Source organism: Pleurodeles waltl, chromosome 1_1 (genome assembly GCF_031143425.1).
Source record: "Pleurodeles waltl isolate 20211129_DDA chromosome 1_1, aPleWal1.hap1.20221129, whole genome shotgun sequence".
Lineage (NCBI taxonomy): Eukaryota > Metazoa > Chordata > Amphibia > Caudata > Salamandridae > Pleurodeles > Pleurodeles waltl.
The window spans coordinates 228,637,471-228,661,890 of NC_090436.1; the positions used below are offsets into that span (position 1 = coordinate 228,637,471).

The 24,420-nt window shown below is 46.8% G+C and overlaps 1 protein-coding gene across 3 annotated transcripts in view; it reads left to right on the forward strand.

The window, feature by feature from the left end:
- Positions 1–24,420, forward strand: part of OSMR (oncostatin M receptor) — a 345,202-nt gene that overhangs the window by 98,983 nt on the left and 221,799 nt on the right. For all 3 annotated transcript variants that reach the window (XM_069221332.1, XM_069221326.1, XM_069221330.1), the window contains exons 3-4: positions 679–842; positions 20,914–21,085. In XM_069221332.1, coding sequence (XP_069077433.1) covers positions 679–842; positions 20,914–21,085 — 336 coding nt within the window. The remainder of the gene's footprint in view (positions 1–678; positions 843–20,913; positions 21,086–24,420) is intronic.

Here is a 24,420-nt window from a genome sequence, read left to right on the forward strand (position 1 = left end):
ATTTTCCACGTAGGTATGGATTTGCCGCCTGTGACAATTATTGCATCTTCTGTTGCATCCTCTGCACATACTAACAAAATAAAATGTGTTTCTCGCTCAAAAGGATCAAAACTTACTAAATAAAACACCAACACGTGTTGTGGAGCAGTGGTGGTCCCTTCGCAAACGTTGATTGGTCACATTTCCGTTGCTTATTGCTATATTTGCCTATTAAACTTCTGCTAAAGAGGTGGAATATATACCCAGACAGTGTTAACACGTGTAAAAATGACCAAATAATCAAGGAATTCTATCACAGAATGCCTCATTAAGCTGCATAGTTTGCCTTCTGTTGCTGCGTAATCGTCAACCCTGCTGCATTTGGTCTTCTCATACCACACTGTTCCTGTGACCCAATTACTATGTTTTTATTCTACACAGTATCTGTGCCACTTTACTGCATGGGTATATCGACTTCCTCTGCCCGGGCACTATTCCCAGAATAATTTCGATTCAATGCTAAACAAAATAATTTGGAGGTGCAAATCCCCTCAGAGAGGATGCAAACCTGCCTATTATGTGCAGCACCAGCATAGGAGTGGCCAAGAAACATCTAAGCTGATCTGCAAAGGAATCGCAAACATTACAGATTCAATCAATAAAAAGGTCTCCTGAATTCACTCTTTCTGTGTCTTACAGGCTCGGCTTTATTTCCGCCCTCACATGTTACACTCTCTTCTGACTTCCGGCAACAACGTGTATCTCTCAGTTGGAATGTTAGTCATGAGGCTCACGACAAGGAATTAAAAATGCTTTTTCAGATTGAAGTAGGTCAAACCGAAAAGATGACCATTATTTGGACGGTAAGTCTTCAACTGCCTTTAAAAAAAAAAAATCGAATTCTGCATATTCATCAGATGTTTTCTGTAGCTTGAACAGCATAAATGGTTATTTAATGTGAAGTGTTACAGCATATCTTTATTTTAAAGAGTTTAGCCTGTGAAATGGCCCACTCCAGCAGCTAACATTAATCTTTGAGCATCAACTAACCAGAACAGTTTCTAAGATTCTTGATAATTTCATTTGAAATAACTCTTATTCGGCCACCAACCTAAATAAAAAAAAAAAATCCGCCGTAAAATCCAGCACCCTAAGCAGTGAGGCGTCCTGGGCAGAATAACAAAATAGGACAGCACCACGAGAAAATGAGTGTGTTCACAGGTTGGATAATTATATTAAACGTATATTGTATATTGGTTGAGTAAATTAAGGTTTTTTATTCTTCTGGTTGACCTAGTGTTCATGGGGCACTCCTCTTCTTGGGAGATTGGGTTGCAGGCAAAAACCACTGACTGCCTCGCGAGTGTGGAAAAGGATGCTTTATTGAAACAAGTGCTCAAAAGTTAACATAATCCTGGGCAAATCTGCCCTACAATACTACTAACCTACCAAACAAGCAGTAAACTAACCAAACCCTACCTCTACCCTTACCGCCCCACCCGCCTTAGCCCAACCCCCCATGAAAATGCAACTCTTTAAACATTAACAAATTTGGTCTACCCCTCCATTTTAAAACTGCAATTATTAACTTTAAACAACCAACTTCTTAAACGTAAATCTCTTGTCTACCTTTCCTTTTCCCATGTTTCCCACTGGTAATGTCACATCAAGTTCTGTGAACCTCTTGGAAAAATTTCCGTGCCACCGCCTCCACTGCTCAGCTCCTGCTTTCAGTGACAACCAAAGCATAGCCCTACATATACTTCCCTTTGAGCACCTGTGCCAAATCACAGACTGGTATAATTAAAACAATAGAGGACCTGACTAGTGTGGACTCTTAAACTAAGGGACAGGAGGATGGGGAAACAATGTGAGGCTGATAAAATCCCCGCGCCACCAGGTCACCTAAAATTTTGAACGGTGGCTGGGGAGCCCAAACCACCTGCTAAATAGCTTTATGGGGCTATATTGGGCTCCAAAGGAGCCCAAGCATGGACATCATTTAGGGGTGTCCAGGGGTCGCATTTGAGACCCCTGGCTTGCCCTTTGCGACCCCTACCACTGTCTTTGCAACCCCTGGCATCAGAGGTGGCAAAATCAGTGGCCAAAACACAGTAGCAGCTCGTCCATAGGGATCCACTCTGTTTTCTTTCACTGTTTTTGTTACACTAATAGTGAATAATGTTTCATTATTCATTGCTAATGTATTAAAAATAGAGTTCAGTTATCTGGAATATAATCTTCCTGGCAGCTGAGGTAAGTAAAAAAGGTGTATGTTGTGTGCATGCCTGCGGGGGAGTGTGTTTTTATGTGAGAAAGAGTATGTGTGTAAGTGTAAATGTGTTTATGTGTAAGAAAGCGCGTGTGTGTGTGTTTGTGTGCAATTGAAGGTCAAAAGTCGAGTTTTGCCACTTCCACTACGCCTAGCATTTTGGTGAACAGACGTTCATAAGCCCAAGCCCCTAAAATAATGATGTGGAGTGCAGCCACTCCAAAAAGTCCCTTGGGAGCAGACCTTTCCTTCAGTTTGCTGTCCCCAAAGCCCCATTGGGCAAAAAACAATGACTGCCTTGTAAGTGTGGAAAAGACCACTTTATTGAAATAAGTGCCCAAAAATTAATGTAATCCTGGGTAAATCTGCCTTACAAAACTACTACCTCGCTAAACAATCAGCGAACTAACCAAACCATAGCCCCACCTAGACTGGCCCACCCGCCACAGCCCACCTTCTCCTGTATTTTAATGAAAATACAACTTTTTCAACCTAAACAACTTTGGTCTAGCCCTCCATATTAAAACTGCTATTAGTAACTTTAAACAACCAGCTTCTTAACCTTAAACCTCTTGTCTAACATTCCTTTTCCCATGTTTACCACTGACAATGCCACACCAAGTTCTGTGAACCTCCTGGAAAACTTTCTATGCCACTCCCACCCATGAAAAGGCATGCCACTTCCTTTTCCTGTCCCCCATTTCCAGGTCCTGTCATACCTCTGCTTATCTCCTGATGTTCAAAACCTGTGCCACCAGTTCCTTCACTTCTAGCAGATACAATTCCATGCCTATTCTCGACAGATGCAGCTGTCACTTTTGAAACATTTTACACAATTGTACTGTACATCTGAGTGGCAAATGCAAACAAAACGCAGCTCCCTGCAGAAACAGCTCAATTCCCTTTTGATTTTTCTGAAGGTCCTGTCCACAGCAGCCGGTTTCACAGCACCCCTCCACTGCCTGAGGCACAAACTCAGTCCAAAGAACAAAACCACCTGACCATTGTGCCTTCAACTGCCTTAAATCATGATACTTCATTCTCATTATCACCACTCCCTTCTCTACAACCAGGTCATTCTCCCTGAGATGTATCACCAGAATGTCCGGTCACCTGCCCCCAACCATCATCGAGTTGAGACAAGGTATAAGCCCTCTCCACCGCATGGCCCGCTTCCCCTTCCAAGAAGTATAAAACAGTTTGTTGTTGAAACCCAAGTTAGTCTCAGCTCACCTCTGATCTGCCTGGCGCTCTGCCCATTTGATGAATGAATGTTCCACGACCCAGATAGACACCTCCCCAACAACGGACCTGCAACTGAGCCTGAAACATAATAAACTGCAAGCATATGCAAATCCAACTTCTGTATGCATAGAGATTCCCCGCAGCGTGCGCACATATCTTTGGTAGAGGTCTGAAGACCACCTTCCCAACACATGATATCCTCCCTGGATCAATCTCTGGAGCCTGTTTCAGTGGCAGCTCTGCTCTTGCACAAATGAGCTCCAAAATCCATGTGGGGGATCCCCAACCCTGGTAGCACATTTTGCAATACAGAAATCAGTTAGAAAGTGGACAGTTTTGCACAAGAGTGGGATTGAAAGACAGTTCCCTGAAAATCCGGTACTGAGCTGCCCACCTGTGGCCCCAAATTACTGGGCAGACGTCTGACCCCATAATCGTCTGCAACCTTAGGCTCCTTCCCACATGCCTTTGGTCAGTTTGCGAACTGTGCAGCCACACAACCAACCTGTTCTCCCTCCTAAAGACCTCCTCCCACAGTACCCCCTCTTTTCCCTTCTCACCCAGTAACTTGGACACTCTAAAAGCCCCAAAAACATCGAAGACATTAAAGTGAAGAAGGGACATATCTCCTTCCTCCCCCTGCAAACCTGCAGCAGATAACAAACAACCTCACCAAATAGATCCTAAGTAAGTGTCCGCCTTGGTCTTTCTTTGTGCCCTTGTTCCTGAGCCCAACATACAATCATCTTCTGTGCCAGTTCACCGGCCAATGGGGCATATCACCACATCAATTTGCCCAAAAATCCAGTTCCTGCTAATTTCCCCACTATGGTCACCAACAAAAATCCTTTGCCTATCAGGTTCAGAATAAGTTGTAGTACATTCTCAGTTCTGTGCCACCCCGGCAGCATGCAAGTTGCCCCCATTATTCAATCACTCCACCCAAGCCTGTCTGTAAGTTCTTTTAATGGAGTCTGCTAGGGAGCCTAAGGCCAGCTGTACCAGCCTTTGTTGCCTTCTGACCACAGTTCCAATTGTATTGTTGTCCTGTATCTGTCTGCATCCTTGGCCAGCCTATGGAATCGCTCCCGCCGAAAATGAGACAGAACAGCTGCTGTATCAATCTCCACCCCTGGGACATGCTGCCCTCTGAAACAGATGTCATATCGAAAGTGACCACGGACAAAGACTTGCAGCAGCTTTAAGACCTGCTCATCCCTTGCTGACTGCCTGTACACTGTCTGCACCGCCGCCATGTTATCTATCCTGAATAGGACATTCTGATGCACCAGCTGTTCCCCCATAGTGAAATAGCCACCACTAAAGGGAAAAGCTCCAGAAACGCACTGCTTCTGCCACCAGCTTTCGCATGCGCCACCCACTCCGCTGCCACCACCTGCCCTGCCAATACAGGCTGATACCCAAACCACCAGCTGCATCAGAAAATATTTGTATATCCCACTCTAGGTCATCCGGTTTAGTCATTGGAATACTATTGAAAGAGTCAAAAAAGAAAGACAACATTCTAAGATCCTCCCTGATCCCAGCCGACAGGTGTACATGATGGTGTGGCAGCTTGCCTCCTGCAAGGGCTAACCCCAACCTACTAAAGAAAGTTCTTCCCGTCCTGACTACCCAGCAAGTGTATCTAATAAATACAAGATGGTGGAGGAGTTTTCCCGAACGACTGGTTTCCAACAGACAAATACGATCATTTGCCTTTATGCCCAGGGAGTGGGTACACGTTAAGGCACCTTGGGACCATTAAAATTTGAATTACACAGGCCTGGACAAAGGTAAAATTAAGAGAAATCCCAGGAAGAAGCAAGATGGCAATACCTGGATTTTAATGTAAGAGAGGATTTATATGTTTGTGTCCTGAGGAAGGTAGAAAAATAAGTAAAGAACCACTGGAATGTGTCAACGCTTCATTTGAACCGAATCTGTATCCAGATATAATTGGATGTTAAATATATGTTATACAATGCATCTGGGATAAGATTGGTGTAACTGAAAACTCTACATTTGTATGGTTGTTTGTCTCTCTCGCTGTCTGTGTCGAATTTACATTGTGAAAGGATTTTGTTTTTTTATTGATTTTATGTTGCACCAGATTTTAGGAGGGTATTGGTTTATATGATATAATTACCAGTATGTTTTAATTATCAAACCATTCTTGTACCTTAATATGGAATAACTTTACATGTGATTTGATAGAGGATTCACATGTATGTAATCTTTTACATGTATATTGTTGTGGTACTAGTACCATTGAAGTTGTTGTCTTAAGATTGTTGGGTGACGTGGATGTCTAGGTAGGTTAATAATGCAAGGGGATTTTTTATTCTCCTGTTAATCATGGTGCTCCGTTCCCTTAATTAGGGGCGCCCTGTCTCTTTTTTTGATTGATTCATTCCTGCTGGGAAAATACCCAGGTGTAAATAAATAGTTGGAAAATGAATGGAAATGGCGTCTACCGAGTGAGGGATTGCACCTTTTTTCTCTGAAAAGAAACACGTCACATAGTTATTACAGGCTTATATGTAAAAGATTGCCTTTATGACGTAACCTCTATAGACATCACCTGAATAACCTATCTCAGGGCCTATTCGTTTCCCCTCATCAACAACAAATATCGCTTTCTTGATATTGCACATGAAAGTAACTGCAGGAGTGTAGGAGCAGGCCACACTCACAAAGACTCACCAGGCAAGTTGTCACACTTGCGTTATTCAGTCCACAGAAGACCCCTCCCACTGTCCGAGGGTGGCTTTTATTACCCTAATGGCTAGACGTACAGGGCAATAACATAAAGTTCACATCCCTGTGGAGCCTCATTATATCACCCCTGCCCCAGACCTCAGTGTGGTATCATATGGGACATAACATTACATTCCTCCTATATCATAGCTTTAAATAATGACAAAAAGGATACAGTTCAGAAAACAACCTTGTTGCTTCAACTGGCCCCTCAAAAGGAGTGGCTCTGGGACATCAGTTCAGTCAGCTGGGACACAACTGCTAAATCTCCATCGCTAATAGGTCACCATCACCCAGTCAGAAAGTCAGTGTAACGTTTGGTGGGGCTGGGATTAGCTCGCAGATGATACCTTCCCTGGCTCCTTCTTGCTGAAGGCATCTCGGATGCCTGGGCCTGTCAGCTTCTCCTGATACCGAGGGTACTAGGCTGGGCTTTCCTGTGGAGGGTGTGGAGGTCACTAACAGAGACTCTCAGCTGGATTGAGTCCTCCTCCTAGGTTCTCGGACACTCTACGGACTCTGGTGAGGGGAATCTCACCATATTTGTGGTACAGCCCAATTCTCCTCCTCCTCCTGGGTACCTGTTGTCATGTTGTCAGATTACCTGAGCATCACTTGCTTTAAATGGTATATGTTCCTAGTTACAGTCTCATTCCCTCTATCAGCAGTCACCATCATGCCCTCGATGGCAATGGCTATCTTTAGGTCAGTCTCAAAGGGCATCTGAAACTTTAACCCTGGGTGACAGTCTTTGACCAACACGGTCTTTCCAACTCACAGGGTGCGCTGATTTGCCTTCCGACAGCGTGAGGCACATTCATTGTGATAGGCTCTTTTTGATTCAGAACAGTTTGGGGGGTCAGGTTGAGCAGACAAGAGAGTGTGGTGTGGGACAGTCAGTCATGGCCCTCCCGAAACACAACAGCCTAGGGGCAATACCAGTGGTGGAATTAGTTGTGAGTCAGTATTCCAGCAGGAAATAGTAGATCTCTGTTTCAGTGTTGCGAGTTTCCACCACTGCAATCCGGATGATCTTTGTTAGGGTACGCACAAACCTCTCCATCACTCCGTTGGCTCGGGCAAGCAAGCCATAATGCAACAGTGATTAATATTCTGTGTTTGGAGATATTCAGTTGTTAGTGGCTATTAATGGGGGTGTCCATTATCTGTGCAGATTTCCTTGAGTGAGTAGCCATCACTTTCTCAACTTTGTTGATGACATCAGCTGCAGATGTGGTCTGCACAATCTCCACCTCCAGGTTATAGGAGAAGTTGTTAATCACTATGAGCATGTGGAAGCCACTGGGCAGGCTTCCAAAGTCTGCACTAATGTGCTGCCATGGAGTTGTGGTGTCTTCTTCTGTGATAACGGACACCGGAGGGTTGGGGAGTCCACTAGGTGATAGGCTGAGCAGCCTTTGACGATGCCTTCTACCAGCTGGTCGAGGCCAGGAAACCATACCTTACTTCTGAGCCTACTTTTGGATTTGAATATTCCTTGATGAGCACCATGTGCAAGTAGGACAGCTCTCTGCCTCAGACTGGCGAGGAGTACTAGACGCAGACCTCGCAGGAGACATCATTCTTCCATGCTCAAACACTCCGGATGAACATGGTGGAGGTATTGCTGTGTTAGCCTTGCTTCTTTGTTAGAATGTGTCGCTAGATGCTATAGGGGGCACCATTCTCCCGATAGGACAGCTTGGATGGCCAGAGTTAGGCAAGCGTTGTGTTTGGTTACCTCTACCACCTCCAATAAGGACATTAGGATAGGTATTGCTCCGTCCAGTACCAGCCACACATATTCTTAGGTGTCCTTCTCATTTTGTGCTTTTTATGGTGTGATGGGATGGGTGTGCCATGACAAGAAGTCTTTAGGATTGTGAGCCCCTGGCTGGTGCTGAACAGTGAAGTTACATTTCTATAGTTGCAGGATTCATTTTTCAATGTATGATGGGGGTTTGGATGTTAACCTCTTGAAAAGTGGTATCAGCGGCTTCCACAGTGGGTGGTGATGGATTTCCTGTTAATCTGGAAATGCCTTTGTTCTATAGGCATAAAGGTCCTGCTAGCATAAGCAACTGACACCCACTCGCCACAGTCTTGTCGCTGGGCCAGCACTGCTCCAAGGCCAGTGGGACTGGCATCCAATGCGAGCTAGGATTCTCTTTTGGGGTCAGAGTAGACAAGTATATTGGCAGCCTCTTTGGCAGCCTCTTTGGTTGTCACAAATGCTTGGATTTGTTAATCACTCCACAAACAGGGGTTGGTGGCCTGGGTTAGGTCTCAGAGAGGTCCACTGAAGTCTGACAGGCGCTTCATGAAGTGCCCACAGTTACCATTCCTAGGAAACTGAGTACCCCTGAAACTGACATGGAGGGAGTAGCTTCCATGATGACTCTGACCTTTGCCGGGTCTGGGGCAATCCGTCTGTCTGAGAATCAGTTGCCAAAAAAGCAAATATCATTCCTTAGGAATTCACCTTTTTGTTGGTATACAGTCAGGTCCTGTTCTTTTAGTCGGTGAGCACGGTTCGGACGCTAGTGAGATGGCTTTCCAGGGTCGGAGCATGCAGCAGAATATCGTGATCTAAATTAAGGACACCCAGGAGGCCACTGAGAACTTCCTTGATGATATGCTGAAATACATCAGTGGCAGTGGAGATGCTGATGTTCAGTCTGGTGTACCTCCAGAGGCCAGTATGAATGGAGAAGGTCATGATAGGCTGGGAGTCGGAGTGCAATGGAATCTGGTGGTAGCCAGAATGAAGGTCCAGCTTGGAAAACCATTTGGAGATGGAAAGTTAGCAAATTACGTAATCTATTGTCAGCGTTAAGTGTTGTTCTCTTTTAATGGCCAAATTTGGTAGTCTCGTGTTGACAGATGCGCAGTGCATCAGGTTGCTTTGGCTTCTTGGTGACCACAATTGAGGAGACATACATGGTGGGGGCTGTGACCCTTTCAATGATGCAGGCTTGTTCTTTGAGTTGTAACTCGTGCTCAATCTTGGGCAGAAATGGAAAGCTATGCACCTCTGTTGTAGTGCTACCAGCGCTATAGACCTGTGAAAGTGCAAACAGACGGGTGGGCTGACCAGGCATCCTATGCCATCAACGAGGGGTGTCAATTCATGGACCAGCTTGTCGAGATCCAAAACATGAATGCTAGAGGCAAATTGGACTAGTTTGCAATCTCTGGCCGTTTGGCAGCTGAGTAGGAAACAGGACCCTTCTTGTGAAACATACACCTTGTAGCTGAGTTGGGTGTTATTATGGCTGATGCTTGCCATGATTACTCCTGCTAATTGAAAGGTGACTGGCTGCCAAAGGCATAGACTCTATGTAGGAAACTGGCACTTGTTGCAGTTACCCCCCCACACTTTTTGCCTGATATTGATGCTAACTCAACTGAGAGTGTGCTGGGATCCTGATAACCAGGCCCCAGCACCAACGTTCTTTCCCTAAAAATGTACCATTGTTTCCACAATTGGCACACGTCTGGCACGCAGATAAGTCCCTTGTAAAAGGTACCTGTGGTACAAAGGGCCCTGTGACCAGGGAGGGTCCCTAGGGGCTGCAGTATGTGTTGTGGCACCCTAAGGGACCCCTCAATAAACACATGCACACTGCCATTGCAGATTGTGTGTGTTGGTGGGGAGAGAAAGGCAAAGTCGACATGGCATCCCCCTCAGGGTGCCATGCCCACAAAATACTGCCTATGGCATAGGTAAATCACCCCTCTAGTAGGCCTTACAGCCCTAAGGGTGTAACTCCCTTACCGGGTTCTGGCCAGGAGTTTCACTTGGCTCTACCAGCCTGCCCCGGTGCCCCTGATACTGTGGACTGCCACCTGGACAGCAGTTCGTGGCCCTCATCTACCCACAGACACCCGCCTGCGCCTCGTCCCTGGTGCCTAGTGGTAGGCTTTCCCTGCATTCGCCGCGTGAGTATTCCTTCTGTGTTGCTGTAATTTGTTTATGTGTCTGTTTCTGTTTCTGTCTCTGTTATCTGCATTGTTGTTTATTTTTACTCCATGAGTATTCCTTTGTGTTGCTGTAATATTGCTTCTGTTGTTTGTATTTGTATCGCCGTGTATTTTGCACCTGTCCTGACCCTTTGTGTTTTCTGTGCGTCTCTGCCCCCCTGCCCCACCCCTGTATATCTTTTGCTTCGCCCGTCTCTCACTGCCTGTTTTTTGCTACTGGCTCTGGCCGGTCACTGTTCCCCCTGCCGCTGCCTCCCCTGTGGCCCGCCCCCCTCACACACCTATTGGCCCTCCATCCCGCCTCCCAGCTGCTCCACTCTGTCACCCCACCCTCTTAATGGCGGCCGCTGTGCGGCCGCGCGCCTGAGGCACGCCAGAGGCAAGCCCGTCTGCGCCCATCAGCGCCTGGACGACGCCCAGCACCAGCCCCCCTGGTGCTCCTAACCCAGACCCCCCCAGACAACACTACTCAACAACCACACTCCACTCCCTCAACCCAGGACCACTCCCCGCCTGCATCCAAGCCGACCCCAAACACACGCAGGGACCTTTCACCTGCTACGCCTGCCGGTCTCCTGCTCCCCCACAAACACCAGAAACACCCACATGCCCACACCAACCCCAACGCTCCCCACAACAAATACCACACCCTCAACGCAGAAGATTCACACACAGTCCCCACCCACCCATACAGACCCTACCCCAACAAGCCCCACAACCCTAACACACTCCACAACACCACCACACGCCACAGCAACACCAAACCCCCCACACCAACACACCCCACAACACCACTAACACCCCCCACACCATCACGCACCACAACAACAACAGCCCCCCCAACTACCTTAACTGCATACTCCTAAACACCGGCTCCTTACACAAGCATGCCATCGAACTCTGGGACCTTATCACATCACAGTCACCAGACATTGTCTTCCTCACGGAAACTTGGATGAACCCCTCATCTGAGCCAGACATAGCCACAGCCACCCCAGATGGATACAAACTCCATCGCAGAGACCGCCTAAACAAACCAGGAGGTGGCATCGCCATTATACACAAAAATACCAATATGGTCACCACCAACACACACAACACCCTAGACGGCGCAGAACACATGCACTTCCTAATTCACATAAACGACAACACCATCCTCAGAGGAACCCTCATCTAAAGACAACCAGGGCCTCGCCCCCCCCTTCTGTGACGCCATCGCTGACACCATCAGCCCTCACGCCCTCACCTCCACAGATTACATCCTCCTTGGTGACTTTAACTTTCACCTGGAGAACCCCCACAACCACAACTCCTCATCCCTCCTAGATAATCTCACAAACCTCGGACTCAAACAACTAGTCACAGCACTCACCCACTCAGCAGGACACACACTAGATGCAATCTTCACCTCGAGCAACCACATAACCTACACTCACCCACCGAACTCCACTGGACTGACCAACACTGCGCCCACTTCTCCTTCTCCAAGCCCCCCACACACCACCACCAACACACCACACCCTACCGCATGTGGGACAAGATCCCCACAGAACACCTGAACGCCCAACTCGCGCAGAACCCCCCCAACACCAGCGACCCCAACATTGCTGCCCAAAACCTCACACAATGGATCACAACCTGCGCAGACTCACCTGCCCCTCTCAGAAAAAACATCACCACCCCCAACATCAAGAACGCCCCCTGGTTTACCACTGAACTCCAAGCCTCCAAGCGTGAATGCCACAAAACAGAGAAAGCTTGGTGACAGGCATCCTAGACCACCAATTCTCCATCCTCAAAACCACCATTCGCAAACACCACCAACTCATATGCACCACCGAAAGGCATACTACAAGGAACACATAGACAGTAACTCACACAACAGCAAGGGCTCTTTACCATCATCAAAGAGCTATCCAAACCCAAAGCCAGTAACATCGACCCCACGCACACACAACTCCTCTGCGACTCCCTCTCCAACCATTTCCACCGCAAAATCTTAGATATACACAACAGCTTCACACCACACGCACCCACCACACACACCACCGACTCGATCAGCAAAGACCCCCTCCATCCCCCAACCTACTACTCACCTGGGCCCCTACCAATGACAAAGAAACTGAAAAAACAATGAATTCCATCCACTCAGGCTCCCCCTCGGACCCCTGCCCCCACCGCATTTACAACAAAGCCAGCCCAACCATTTCTCCCAAGCTTCGTGACATAATTAACAGCTCTTTCGACGACGCTACCTTCCCAGACCCCTGGAAGCACGCAGAAGTCACCGCACTCCTGAAAAAGCCCAAAGCAGACCCTGATGACCTCACCAACTATCACCCAATTTCTCTCCTCCCCTTCCCCGCCAAGGTCGCTGAGAAACTAGTGAACACCCGCCTGTCTCACTTCCTAGAGGAAAGCAACACACTCAACACCTCCCAGTCTGGGTTCCACAAGAACCACAGCACTGAGACCGCCCTCATCGCATGTACTGACGACATCAGAACCAGAGTCGACAAGGGCAAGACCGTCGCACTCATCCTCCTGGACCTCTCCGCTGCCTTCAACACTGTCTGCCACCAAAACCTCCGCACATGCTTGTACAACGCAGGTATTCAACACCAGACCCTAGACTGGCTGACCTCCTTCCTCACCGAAAGAACCCAGAAAGTCCGCCTTCCTCCCTTCCACTCCACAGCCACCAAAATCATCTGCGGAGTACCCCAAGGGTCCTCCCTCAGCCCTACCCTTTTTAACATTTACATGACCCCGCTCGCAAACATCCTCCGACCACACGGAATCACTATCATATCCTACACAGACGACACCCAGCTCATCATCTCACTCACCGAAACTCTACCACCGCCAAAACCAACCTCCACACTGGACTCCTTGACACCACCACATGGATGACAGCAAACCACCTCAAGCTCAACTCTAACAAAACTGAAATCATCGTCTTCGGTCCTAACAAAACCATATGGGACGACTCCTGGTGGCCCACTGCCCTAGGTCCCCCACCAACACCCGCAAACCACACACGCAACCTCGGCATCATACTTGACCCCTCCCTCTCCATGACCCAGCAAATCAATGCCATCACCTCCTCCTGTTTCAACACCCTCCACATACTGCGAGAAACCTTCAAATAGATTCCCATAGGGACCAGAAAGACCGTCACCCATGCACTCATCAGCAGCAGGCTAGAATACGGAAATGCCCTTCACGCCGGCACCACACTCAAACTCAAACGCAAAATCCAGAGGATCCAGAACGCAGCCGCTGCCTCATCCTGGACTTCCCATGACATGAACACATCTCCTCACACCTCAGATCCCTTCACTGGCTTCCCATCGACAAGTGGATCACCTTCAAAATCCTTATCCACGCACACAAATCCCTCCACAACACTGGACCAACCTACCTCAACGAAAGAGTGAACTTCCACATTCCCACTCGCCACCTCCACTCCGCCGACCTCGCACTCGCCACAGTCCCCTGCATCCAACTCGCCACCACCGGAGGCAGATCCTTCTCCTACCTCGCCCCCATGGCCTGGAACTCCCTCCCCACCAACCTTCGCAAGACTCAGAACCTCCTGCTCTTCAGAAAAAACCTCAAGACGTGGCTGTTCGAACAGTAATTACCCCCCAATCCTCCCACCAGCGGGTGAGTAGTGCACTGTATAAATTGTTTTGATTGATTGATTGATTACGGCAGGGTGCACTATACCACAGGTGATGGCAAAGCTGCATGAGCAATATGCCGCTACAGTGTCCAAGTCCATTTTTGGACATTGTAAGTGCAGTGTGGCCATATTAAGTATATGGTCTGGGAGTTTGTCAAAACAAACTCCACAGTTCCATAATGGCTACACTAAATGCTGGGAAGTTTGATATCAAACTTCGCAGCACAATAATCCCACACTGATGTCAGTGTTAAATTTATTTTAAAAATGCACACAGAGGGCATCTTAAAGATGCCCCCTGTATTTTACCCAATCCTCCAGTGTAGGACTGACTGGTCTGTGCCAGCCTGCCACTAAGAGACCAGTTTCTGACCATGGGGTGAGGGCCTTTGAACCCTCTGAGGCCAGAAACAAAGCCTGCTCTTGGTGGAGGTGCTTCACGCTCCTCCCCTGCTCGAACTGTAACACAGGTTCAGGCCTCATGTTACAGTGCCCCAGGGCACTCCAGCTAGTGGAGATGCCCACCCCTCCGCACAAAGACCCACTTTGGGCGGCCAATTTCGGCAGAAAACTTGAGAAAAACAAGGGTGTCCAGAGCTGAAGTGACCCCCCTCCCTGCAGAATCCTCCATCTTGGTTTGGAGGACAGGGACAGGAAAGGAACCAATAGGGATAGGAATGTGCCCCCTCCCCAAAGGGAGTAGACACAAGGAGGGTGTAGCCACCCTCAGGGACAGTAGCCATTGGCTACTGACCTCTGACTCCTTTAACGCCTCTAAATCGTGTATTTAAGGGCTTCCTTGAACCCAGCTCACCAGATTCCTGGTGACCTACAAGAAGAAGAATGACTGCTAAGCTGAAACCCCAGAAGAGAAGAAAAAAGATGACAACTGCTTTGATGTCAGCCCTACCGGCCTGTCTCCTGCTTCAAGGAACCTGCAAGAAGAACAGCGACACATCCAACTTTCAACCAAGGACTCCCACCTTATTCAGGATGCGTGAGTCCTGACCCCTGTTCACCTGACGCCCACTGCCCGTGTCCAGGTGGTCCACCCAGCAAAAAAGGGCCCCCAAGCGATTGGGAACATGAGCCCACCCTGGGTTGACCCCTCCAGACCCCCACAACAACACCTGCAGAGGGAATCCCGACGACCCCCCTGAACACGACTGCCTGGGAGAAGATATCCGATGCCTGGAGAAGCACTGCACCCGCAGCCCCCAGCTTTGAGAGAAACCAACCACTGGTGCAGCAATGACCAGCAGGTGGCCCTCATCCCTATCCAGTCAGTGGCTTGCCCGAGGAGCCCCCCTGTGCGCTACCTGCAGCACCTAAGTGACTCCTGGGGTCCCCCCACAGAGTTTCATTGGAAGCCTGACACCCTGTTGGGACCTTGCACCCAGCCGCCCCTGTGCCGCTGAGTGTGTGGTTTTTGTGCCTACTTGGGGCCCCTGCAGTGCTCCTCTAAACCCTCCTGGTCTGCCCTCCGACAACACGGGTACTTACCTGCAAGCAGACCAGAACCGGAGTACCTCTTGTCTCCATAGGAGCCCACATTATTTTGCCTCCTGTTTGACCTCTGCACCTAAACGGACCTTTGGCGCTGGTGCTGGGTGTTTCGGGTTATCTTGAACCCCTAACGGTGGTCTACCTATGCCCTGTAGACTAAGGGGGTCATTATGACCCTGGCGAATGGCGGTAAAATGGAGAAAAGTACTGCCAATAGGCTGGCGGTACTTTTCCCCATATTAAGACATTGGCGGTTTGGCTCAAGCCAAACTGCCAATGTACCACACCGTCCACCACAGCGGTAACAACCACCGAGCTGGAGACTTCACTCTCCAGCTCGGCGGCCGTCACTAGCCTGCCTTCGGGATTATGACCCCGCCTACCGCCATGGTTTTCGTGGCTTCCTTACCACAACGAAAACCATGGCGGTAGGCACTATCAGTGATAGGGAACTCCTTCCCTGTCACTGATACGGGTCTTCCCCACCCCCTCCCCATGTTTCCCCCCCACCCTCTCTCCCTCTCCTGACCCCACCTTCATTCATGCACCTTCATTCACACACCACACATGCATTCACACACTCATTCTCACATTCAAGCACTCATGCAGACATCCATTCACACACACATCCACACACACACAACATGCAACACCCACCCGCATTTACTCATGCACAGACATACACACCCCCCCACACACACACACCCTCAGGCCCCCTGCCCTGTCGGTGCTCTCAGCCTACCTTTTGTGAGGGGGTCCTCCGGCAGGAGACAGGACAGGGCGATGCGATGCTGCCAGCAGCAGCGTCCTCCAGCAGAACACCGCCAGGCCGTTTTAATTCTCAAAATACGGCTGGGGGCGTTCTACTGGTGTGGCACTGCTGCTGGCAGCAGCGCCACCTTACCGCCATCCACTGGCTTAGCCACAGCCGGATTGGCCACAGCCGGATTTCCACCATCCTACTGGCGGAAATCCGGCTTTGGTCATAATCCAGCTGACAGTTGGTAGCTGCAGCAACGGTCTTTTGGCGGCCATCGCCGCGGCGGTAGGCAGTATATACTGCCAATGTTATAATGAGGCCCTAAGTATGTAAGTTTGTTACTTACTTCAGAAACTGTACTTTATTTTCCTCCCCCAGGAACTGTTGAAAATTGGACAGTATCTACTTTTAAAATGGCTTTTTGACATTTCAAAGAAAACTGTATACATTGTTGATTCCATTAAAAGTTCTGATTATAACTATGCAAAGTACCTTACATTGTATGTACTTACCTGCAAACTGAATCTCGTGGTTCTAGAAATAAATTAACAAAACATATTTTTCTATATAAAATCCAATTGGTCTGGAGTTAAGTCATTGAGCGTGTGTTTCTTCTATTGCTTGTGTGTGTACAACAAATGCTTAACACTACCCTCTGATAAGCCTACTGCTCAACCACACTACCACAAATAGAGCATTAGTATTATCTATTATTCTCTCTGTTAAGCCTCTGGGGAACCTCTAGACTCTGTGCGCACTATATCTCATTTTGATATGATATATTTAGAGCCAGCTTCCTACACTCTGACTCTGGTAGGTCATAGGGTTGGTGGGTTGGACAAATTGTGGTATACTGCAGAGGCCATGAGTTTTATGGATGCCCCTGTCTTAATAAGGGCGGACACCAACTGTCCAGGCACGTTAACTTAGCAGTTGGGAAGCAGTCTATGGGCACTCCCTCTTCGGTACAGCGTTCAGGCAACATGAACAACTTCTGGGTTGTCATCATCCATGTCACTTTCTGTGAGGGCAGCCAGGTGAGTGGTGACAGCTTTGATTGCTTTCTTCAGTGTTGTTGTGGGTGATTTTGGCGTTGAGCGGCACAACTTAGAGAAATGGTTGAGTGTGCTGCAAGCACTGCAAGTTTTTCCACGTGCTGGGCAGTCACCTGCAAGGGGAAGAGCACCCCACACCATCGGCATGCTTGGTTTCCTTTTCTCTGTTTGGGGCGGTCGAGTCTCGGTTCTCTGCAATCCTTGCAAATCACTTTGACGGTTCCAGTCTTGACAGCCGACAGGGGACAGCTGCCCCAGGTCAATGTGGGTAACACATGTTTTGGACAATTCTTTTGCACATCCAATGGACACAATGTCTCTCATGGCCATGTTGAGGTTTCAGGAGTATACGTTCACGCGGCTGTTTTCCATCGGGCTCGTGGACTTTTTTTTAAAACTAATTTACGAGCCCGATCTCGCTTGGCAGAAGTCGAGCGCTTAACCTACTTGATTTCACTTTTTCGGGTTACGTGCATAAATGCACTTTTGCCCGATAGGCAGTGCTTTAAATGGAAAAATAGAAGTGCAGGTACTCTCTATCAGAGTACCTGCTTGTTTCTGAGAAGTGTCGGTACTCTCCAATTAAAAGTATTACGTTTTTCTTGAGATATGCCGGTACTCTCCCTCTCAAAATAAAAAAGTGCCGATACTCAGTACCGGAGAGTACCGGCCCATTTAAAGCACTGCCGATAGGTGAAAAGTCGGGTTAGGAGTTTACAACGCGATCGGCTCTAACACGAGCAAACGCGAGACCCGATGCATTGTAAATGCTTGTCTTAAGTGAGAGCCTCGCTATGTTTTTAGTGCCTCGTACGCCCCTCCGTCCTGTCTCCTTCCCGCACATTGTGCTTTTTCACTTCACTTGCTTTCTTTTTTAGGTCTCGCTTGCAGGCGCTTTGCGAGGCCCTGTTGTATCTAAAAAAACAAAAAACTCTAGCCTGCCTATTACTTACCGTTTGTTGGCATCATTATCATTCTTTTTTGCTGTCTTCTAATTCAGCAGCACATGCGAGGTTTCACTTCCTTGTATTTATGTCTGTGGCCAATTGATCAAATGCAGATAGATGATTTAACTTAATTAGTGTCCATCCTATGCTTGAGCCGTTACTGAGGTGCTATTTCTTCTTTTTTTCCATTTTCATGTATCACAGATTCGATCCGACTGGAAGGTATTGGGGCCTTTTACATGACCACCAATTACAACACAGAGGTTCACATTCATGTTGTTTAAGCACGGTAGATTAAGTGAATTGCCCAGAATCAAAGGATGTTAAGGTAACGCCGAGACTTGAATATGGGTCCCCACTTCTCCATTCAGGTTAGGCATGGTGGGAGCAATCCTCGCATTCGCGTTACATGTTTCCTTAATGTTCTCATATTTGTAGCTTCCAGAGCAAACATATCCTTCTTGGAACTATGCAGAGCAATGCATAGCATTTGCCCAATTACGCTATTGGTTGGGGAGTCCTGCGGCATAGTCATATGCAGGTAGAGACACTGCTATTTTCATTACTTCTGAAGCTTTGGCGACATTTGGAGGACCCTGTTTCATGCCATCAATGCTTGTGGCATATAGAGAAGGAATTATTAAACAAGCATTGGCAAAGCCAACTGGTCTTGCCTATGCAAGATCTATCGGCTGTGCAACATAGATGACAGTAAAAAAAAAACATACTATGGCTCAGTCAATGCTGGCTGCGCCATGGTACTTTCTTTTTACCTTCAGCCTTATATTACAGCAGCTGCTGCATAACATGTTTGAAAGCTATTTTAAAAAAGCGTCACCGTGCAGCAGCACTCCAAGTCAGTTTATTGTTATTAAATTACTGTACATGCTGAAATTATTATCATCAACTTGCTTTTTTGTCATATTGATTGTACCTTTTGTAGTTCCATAAAAGAGGAGTTTGCCAATTTAGATTAATTGGAGTGGTCTTCATCATGTTTGTCTTGTGATGTCCAAATTACTGTTAATAAAAGAAGCTATACCTACACACATAGAGAAATGACACTTGAACAATATGCTCATTTATGCTACTTTTCCCCACCAAACATAACTGATATCACAAAATCAACTGAATTTATAATAGTTGTGCTGTATCACTAGTCTAGTCTTGTAATATTTAGACATGGCATGAATGCAACTTGTACCTGTTATGGTTCTGGGTATGGCTGTAAGTAGAAAGCTAGAGTTCAACTCTGCTTCACTGACACTCAATTCCAGGATGGCCTCCACACCTCAACGCCATTTCAATATGTGTCTTTCTGAAACCAGCCCCTTCCTTTTAGATGATGAGTGTTGAGAGACCAGCCTCTTCTTGCAGGTGGTTCCTTTGCTCATTCCAGCTTGCAACTCCTCTGGCTTGGATGCTTTTCTCCTGCTCTGTTCAAGGTCTGCTATTTCTGCTCCAGTCCTGGTCTTACTGTGTCTCTGCTCCAGGCCTGCTGGCTTCTGTTCTATCTCAGCTCCATCCCTCATATTACTCCCTCTGTGCTCCAGACCTGTCCTTATTCTGTCTCTGTTCCAGTCCTGGTATACTCCAGCTCTGACCCAGTCCTCTTCTTATCACAGCTCTGTCTGAAGTTTGCCAGTACCAGCCTACTCCATTCCTGGTCACACCCAAATATAAAACATGTACATTGCAAGCATTGTCGTACAAACATAACTCAAAGGCTTGGAGGTTTTTGTACTGTTAGTATTTTCCTCCTTGTGTTGTCAGACACCACTTTCCCGCCAACATCAATCATATAAGTCACATTACTACTGGGACAGACTGTGTGGTTTCTGGAAGGGTCACATTTTCCTCAAAACCAATCGTCCAGCCTGTGATATTACCACTCTTTTGGGATAAAGATGTATCCTCAATTTGTAATAAGGACAGAGAGGAATGACATGCCATAGGAGCTAGACCTGGTAGAATCTTCAGGTGCTGAACAAGAGCATGGAGGAGTGGCTCAGGAGCATGCATGCCCTGGAGGGCAGCAGGTAAGCATGCGAAGAACATGTATAGGAAAACACTGAGTATTGTTTACAGTTTCACCATGCCTTAATTCCTAGGCCTAGAGTTGGGGAAGACACATCTTTCAGATTTCTTCATGCAGCTCACATAGGACAGGTTTCATACTCTAGATTTCAAATTGATGAGAAATGAAACAAAATAGAAGCTGCTGCACAAATGGCCTTTCTTGTTTATCTAGTCCTTAAATGACTTCATAATCATATGAAAAATACATTCAACGTCAAACATATATTAATAGCTGATCTTAAAATTTGTAGCCCAAAAGAATTTGATTGTCAGGACTCTCAATTTCTTCTCATTATTACTTTCATTTCTAAAAAAACAAATCTGATTTCTTTGAACTAAGGAAAAAGGCACAGTCATCCCCTGATGCTAGATAGCTCATGGTACATTTGCCCTTCATGTGTGGCTGGACTAAGCCTTGTACAGTGTGTTTGTGGAGGCTTTCAGCAGAGCTAGGCATGTTTCCACTGGGTGCACTGCTCATAACAATAATAAGTGAAGTGAATGATGTGCATTGCCATAACCATAAGGTTTTGCTCACATTAGCATCATCTGATTTGTGGAGCTACACTACTGTGTTCAAAGGAACAAAGCTCTTGTCAAGAATGAGCTCTCAAATATAGGCCTTTTCCTGCTTACAGGGGAACTACAGAACAACTCTCTCTAAGGTACCTGAACCACTGAAGTGGAACTGGGTTTCAGATTTACCTTTGGAATGTGTGTCCCACTCACTAAGGATCAGAAGCATCGTAGATGATGAGAGGTTTCCTGATAACACCTGGAGCAAATGGAGCATATGGAACACAGTCTGGGGTATGTAATGTTTGCAAGTGTTGGTATTTTACAAAGTGCACGATTATACACACTGATCCTTGCAGGTCAAAGTGAACACAGTCATTGAGCTCTGCCTGAGAGAACCAGTCTGTTCTTGCTTGGTTTTGAGACAGAATATTTCAGCGATATTATGGTATGTTTCTACGCACTTCATTTCTGTGTTTCACCATGGCTGATCAGAATGCAAATTAGGATTTACCAAATATATGTCCTATAAATGCCGGATTAAGCTAGCTTTTATTTTATGTGCTATCTTATTTAGCACATCAAGCTGCTACATGCTTAGTGAGGCATTTCTTGTTTGTTCGATGTTTTGATCCTTTACTTTGAGGGTGCCTGCTTTAGAGGACAGAGCCTCAAGGATATGTGCATTGTTTTTCACTGTTCCCTAAACCCACAGAATTACTCAAATAAATAGCACATCAAAAAGTATCAGAGCATGATGAGGTTCAAAACAAAAATATACTAAAAAAGCATCTTTTAAATTTAAAATAACAGGTAGCTCTCTACATCTGGGAGACCAAATGTTCATTGCAACTGATCAAAGGCATGGGTCCATTAGTGCTACTCAAACCTTTAACCAAAGCAGTACATCTTTCTTTAAAGTTCCAGCAGTCAATCTATGTACTGTCTGTGAGAAATTGGGTTGCAGGTTGATAGGGGTGTGAGCCCTTGTCAAGCAACAGCCACAATCCCTTGCAGGGTGAACTACAAAAAGTCACTAAATTAACCTGTGCTGAACCCTTTGTAGCTTGGCATAAATACGTAGTCAGGCTTAACTTAGGGGCAGTGTGTAAAGTATTAATGTAGCACACAAACAGTTTTGAAGTGAAAGCACATCACTAGAAAAATCACACCAATTTAGGAAAATAGAGTAAAGTTTAATGAAGTATTTGACACCAAAACATCAAACATCCAATCAGTACAACTGGAGTTATGAATTTTTAAAGTTGTCAATAAAAATGAGCAACTGAAAGATCTAAGCACCAACCACGGACAAGACTGGGTCAAGGGAGAAAAATGTGGCCGACCGCAACGAGGTGCAGTTTAGATACAAGAAGTGGATTGAACCCAGTCAGCTCTTACCATTGGGCCTAAAATAATTTTCAAGAAAATTTTTCTGAAAAGGTAAAGTTCAGCTGGACAAGGCTAAAGGCAGTGTCCGAGGAGTGAGCATCATCGTTGGTGACCCTTGGGTCGAAACAGCAGTGACATTTTTCAAAATTTGGACTTAGTCTCATTTTTTGGAAGTTGAAAATCCCGAGCGAGGGAGGAGTCTGTAGCAGAAGACAGTTCCAGTAGCCCTGATGCCATTACAGATTATTTTTTCATTACAATCTCATAGACTCCAAAATGACATACTTATCTGTTTTCAATCAAGAGCTAGCATTTAATAAATGTAGTGAGGCAACCCAATACTATCCTACAGGAGAGGTAGGCCTCATGGCAGAGAAAAATAAATGTAGGATTTTGTCACTAGGACATGTAAAACTTAACACTACATGTCCATCCCTTTAATAACAATACACCCTGCCCCATCGGCTACCTAGAGACTACTTAGGGGCGACATATATGCAATAAAATGTGAGTTTAAAGCTTGGCAAGAGTGTTATATTAGAAATCGAATTGGCAGTTTAAAACTTCATTCAGGCTGCAATGCCAGGTCTGGGACTTGTTTTAATGTGCTACTTAAGTGGGTGACACAATTAGTGCTGCAGGGCCATTAGTAGCATTTAATTTACTGCCCCTGAGTATATGGTATACCACACTACAAGGGACTTATAAGTAAATTAAGTATGCCAATCAGGTGTAAGCCAATTAAACCATCTTGCACTTTAGGACTGGTTAGTAGTTATAAAGTGACAGACAGAATCCTAGGGCCAACATAATCGAATTGCAGCACAAAATGGAGATAAGTAGTCAAAACGTTTGTGGGAATACCACCCTAAGGCTGATAGGTCCAACACTGTCTGTCTTTACAAGTGAGCACTTCCATAAAGGAAGGAATATTTATTGGCCTTTTGATTACCTGACCTAAATCAAATGCAGTGTCAGTGACTATGTGGGATCTTAGATCCATTACAGGAAGTCCAAAAACCAACAGTGACAAAAGAGAACCCCACCATATTAACTAAATCTTTCTCCATGTTAACCATGGTGGCACACATATGTTATCAGTATCTGATTGGAACTACTTGGGGGGAGTAGAAATGCTTACTAATATATTTTGAAATCAGTTGGTTGCAATTCTCCCATATACTTAGACAGTCTCAGTTTGGCCATGTTGAGGCAGCATACTCCATGCATAGTTAAAGATTGATGTTGGTGGCATTTTAGTTCTACACATCCCCACCAACTGAAATATAAGGAACATAGGGGGTCATTCTGACCCTGGCGGTCATTGACCGCCAGGGCCAACGACCACGGAAGCATCGCCAACAACACGGTCAGAAAAGGGAAACCGGCGGTTTCCCGCCAGTTTTCCCCTGGCCAAAGGAATCCTCCATGGCGGCGCTGCAAGCACCGCCGCCATGGGGATTCCGACCCCCTTCCCGCCAGCCTGTTCCTGGCGGTTTACACCGCCAGGAAGAGGCTGGCGGGAACGGGTGTCGTGGGGCCCCTGGGGGCCCCTGCACTGCCCATGCCAGTGGCATGGGCAGTGCAGGGGCCCCCTAACAGGACCCCAGCAAGATTTTCAGTGTCTGCTTGGCAGACACTGAAAATCGCGACGGGTGCCACTGCACCCGTCGCACCCCAGCAACTCCGCCGGCTCCATTCGGAGCCGGCTTCATCGTTGCTGGGTCTTACCCGCTGGGCCGGCGGGCGGCCTTTTGGCAGTCACCCGCTGGCCCAGCGGGAAAGTCAGAATGACCGCCGCGGTCATTTGACCGCGGTGCGGTCTTCTGGCGGGCGGCGCCCGCCGCCCGCCGGGGTCGGAATGACCCCCATAATATCTAAAATCTTGCATAATATATGGTCAGCATTTAGAGTCATTGATATCTGCTATATTATTGAGGAAGATTTAGAATCAATTATGTAAATGGGTTCCGGTTCTTATTCCATTTAATATTATACTTTTCTACTATTGACTTCATGAGTATAGCACCTATAATGGCATACCCTCTGACTTTGGTCTGTTCTGAGTATAACCAAACACAACAGAATATAACTCTGTGCATTCCAGTATGGCTGGAATTGAAACTTGAGTATTAAAAGCAAGCACAATTATATCACCGTTTGAATTCTTCATTAAAATTAAATAGCTACAACAAAGCAATTAGGGATATAGTAAACAGAGCACAGACAAGGTATAG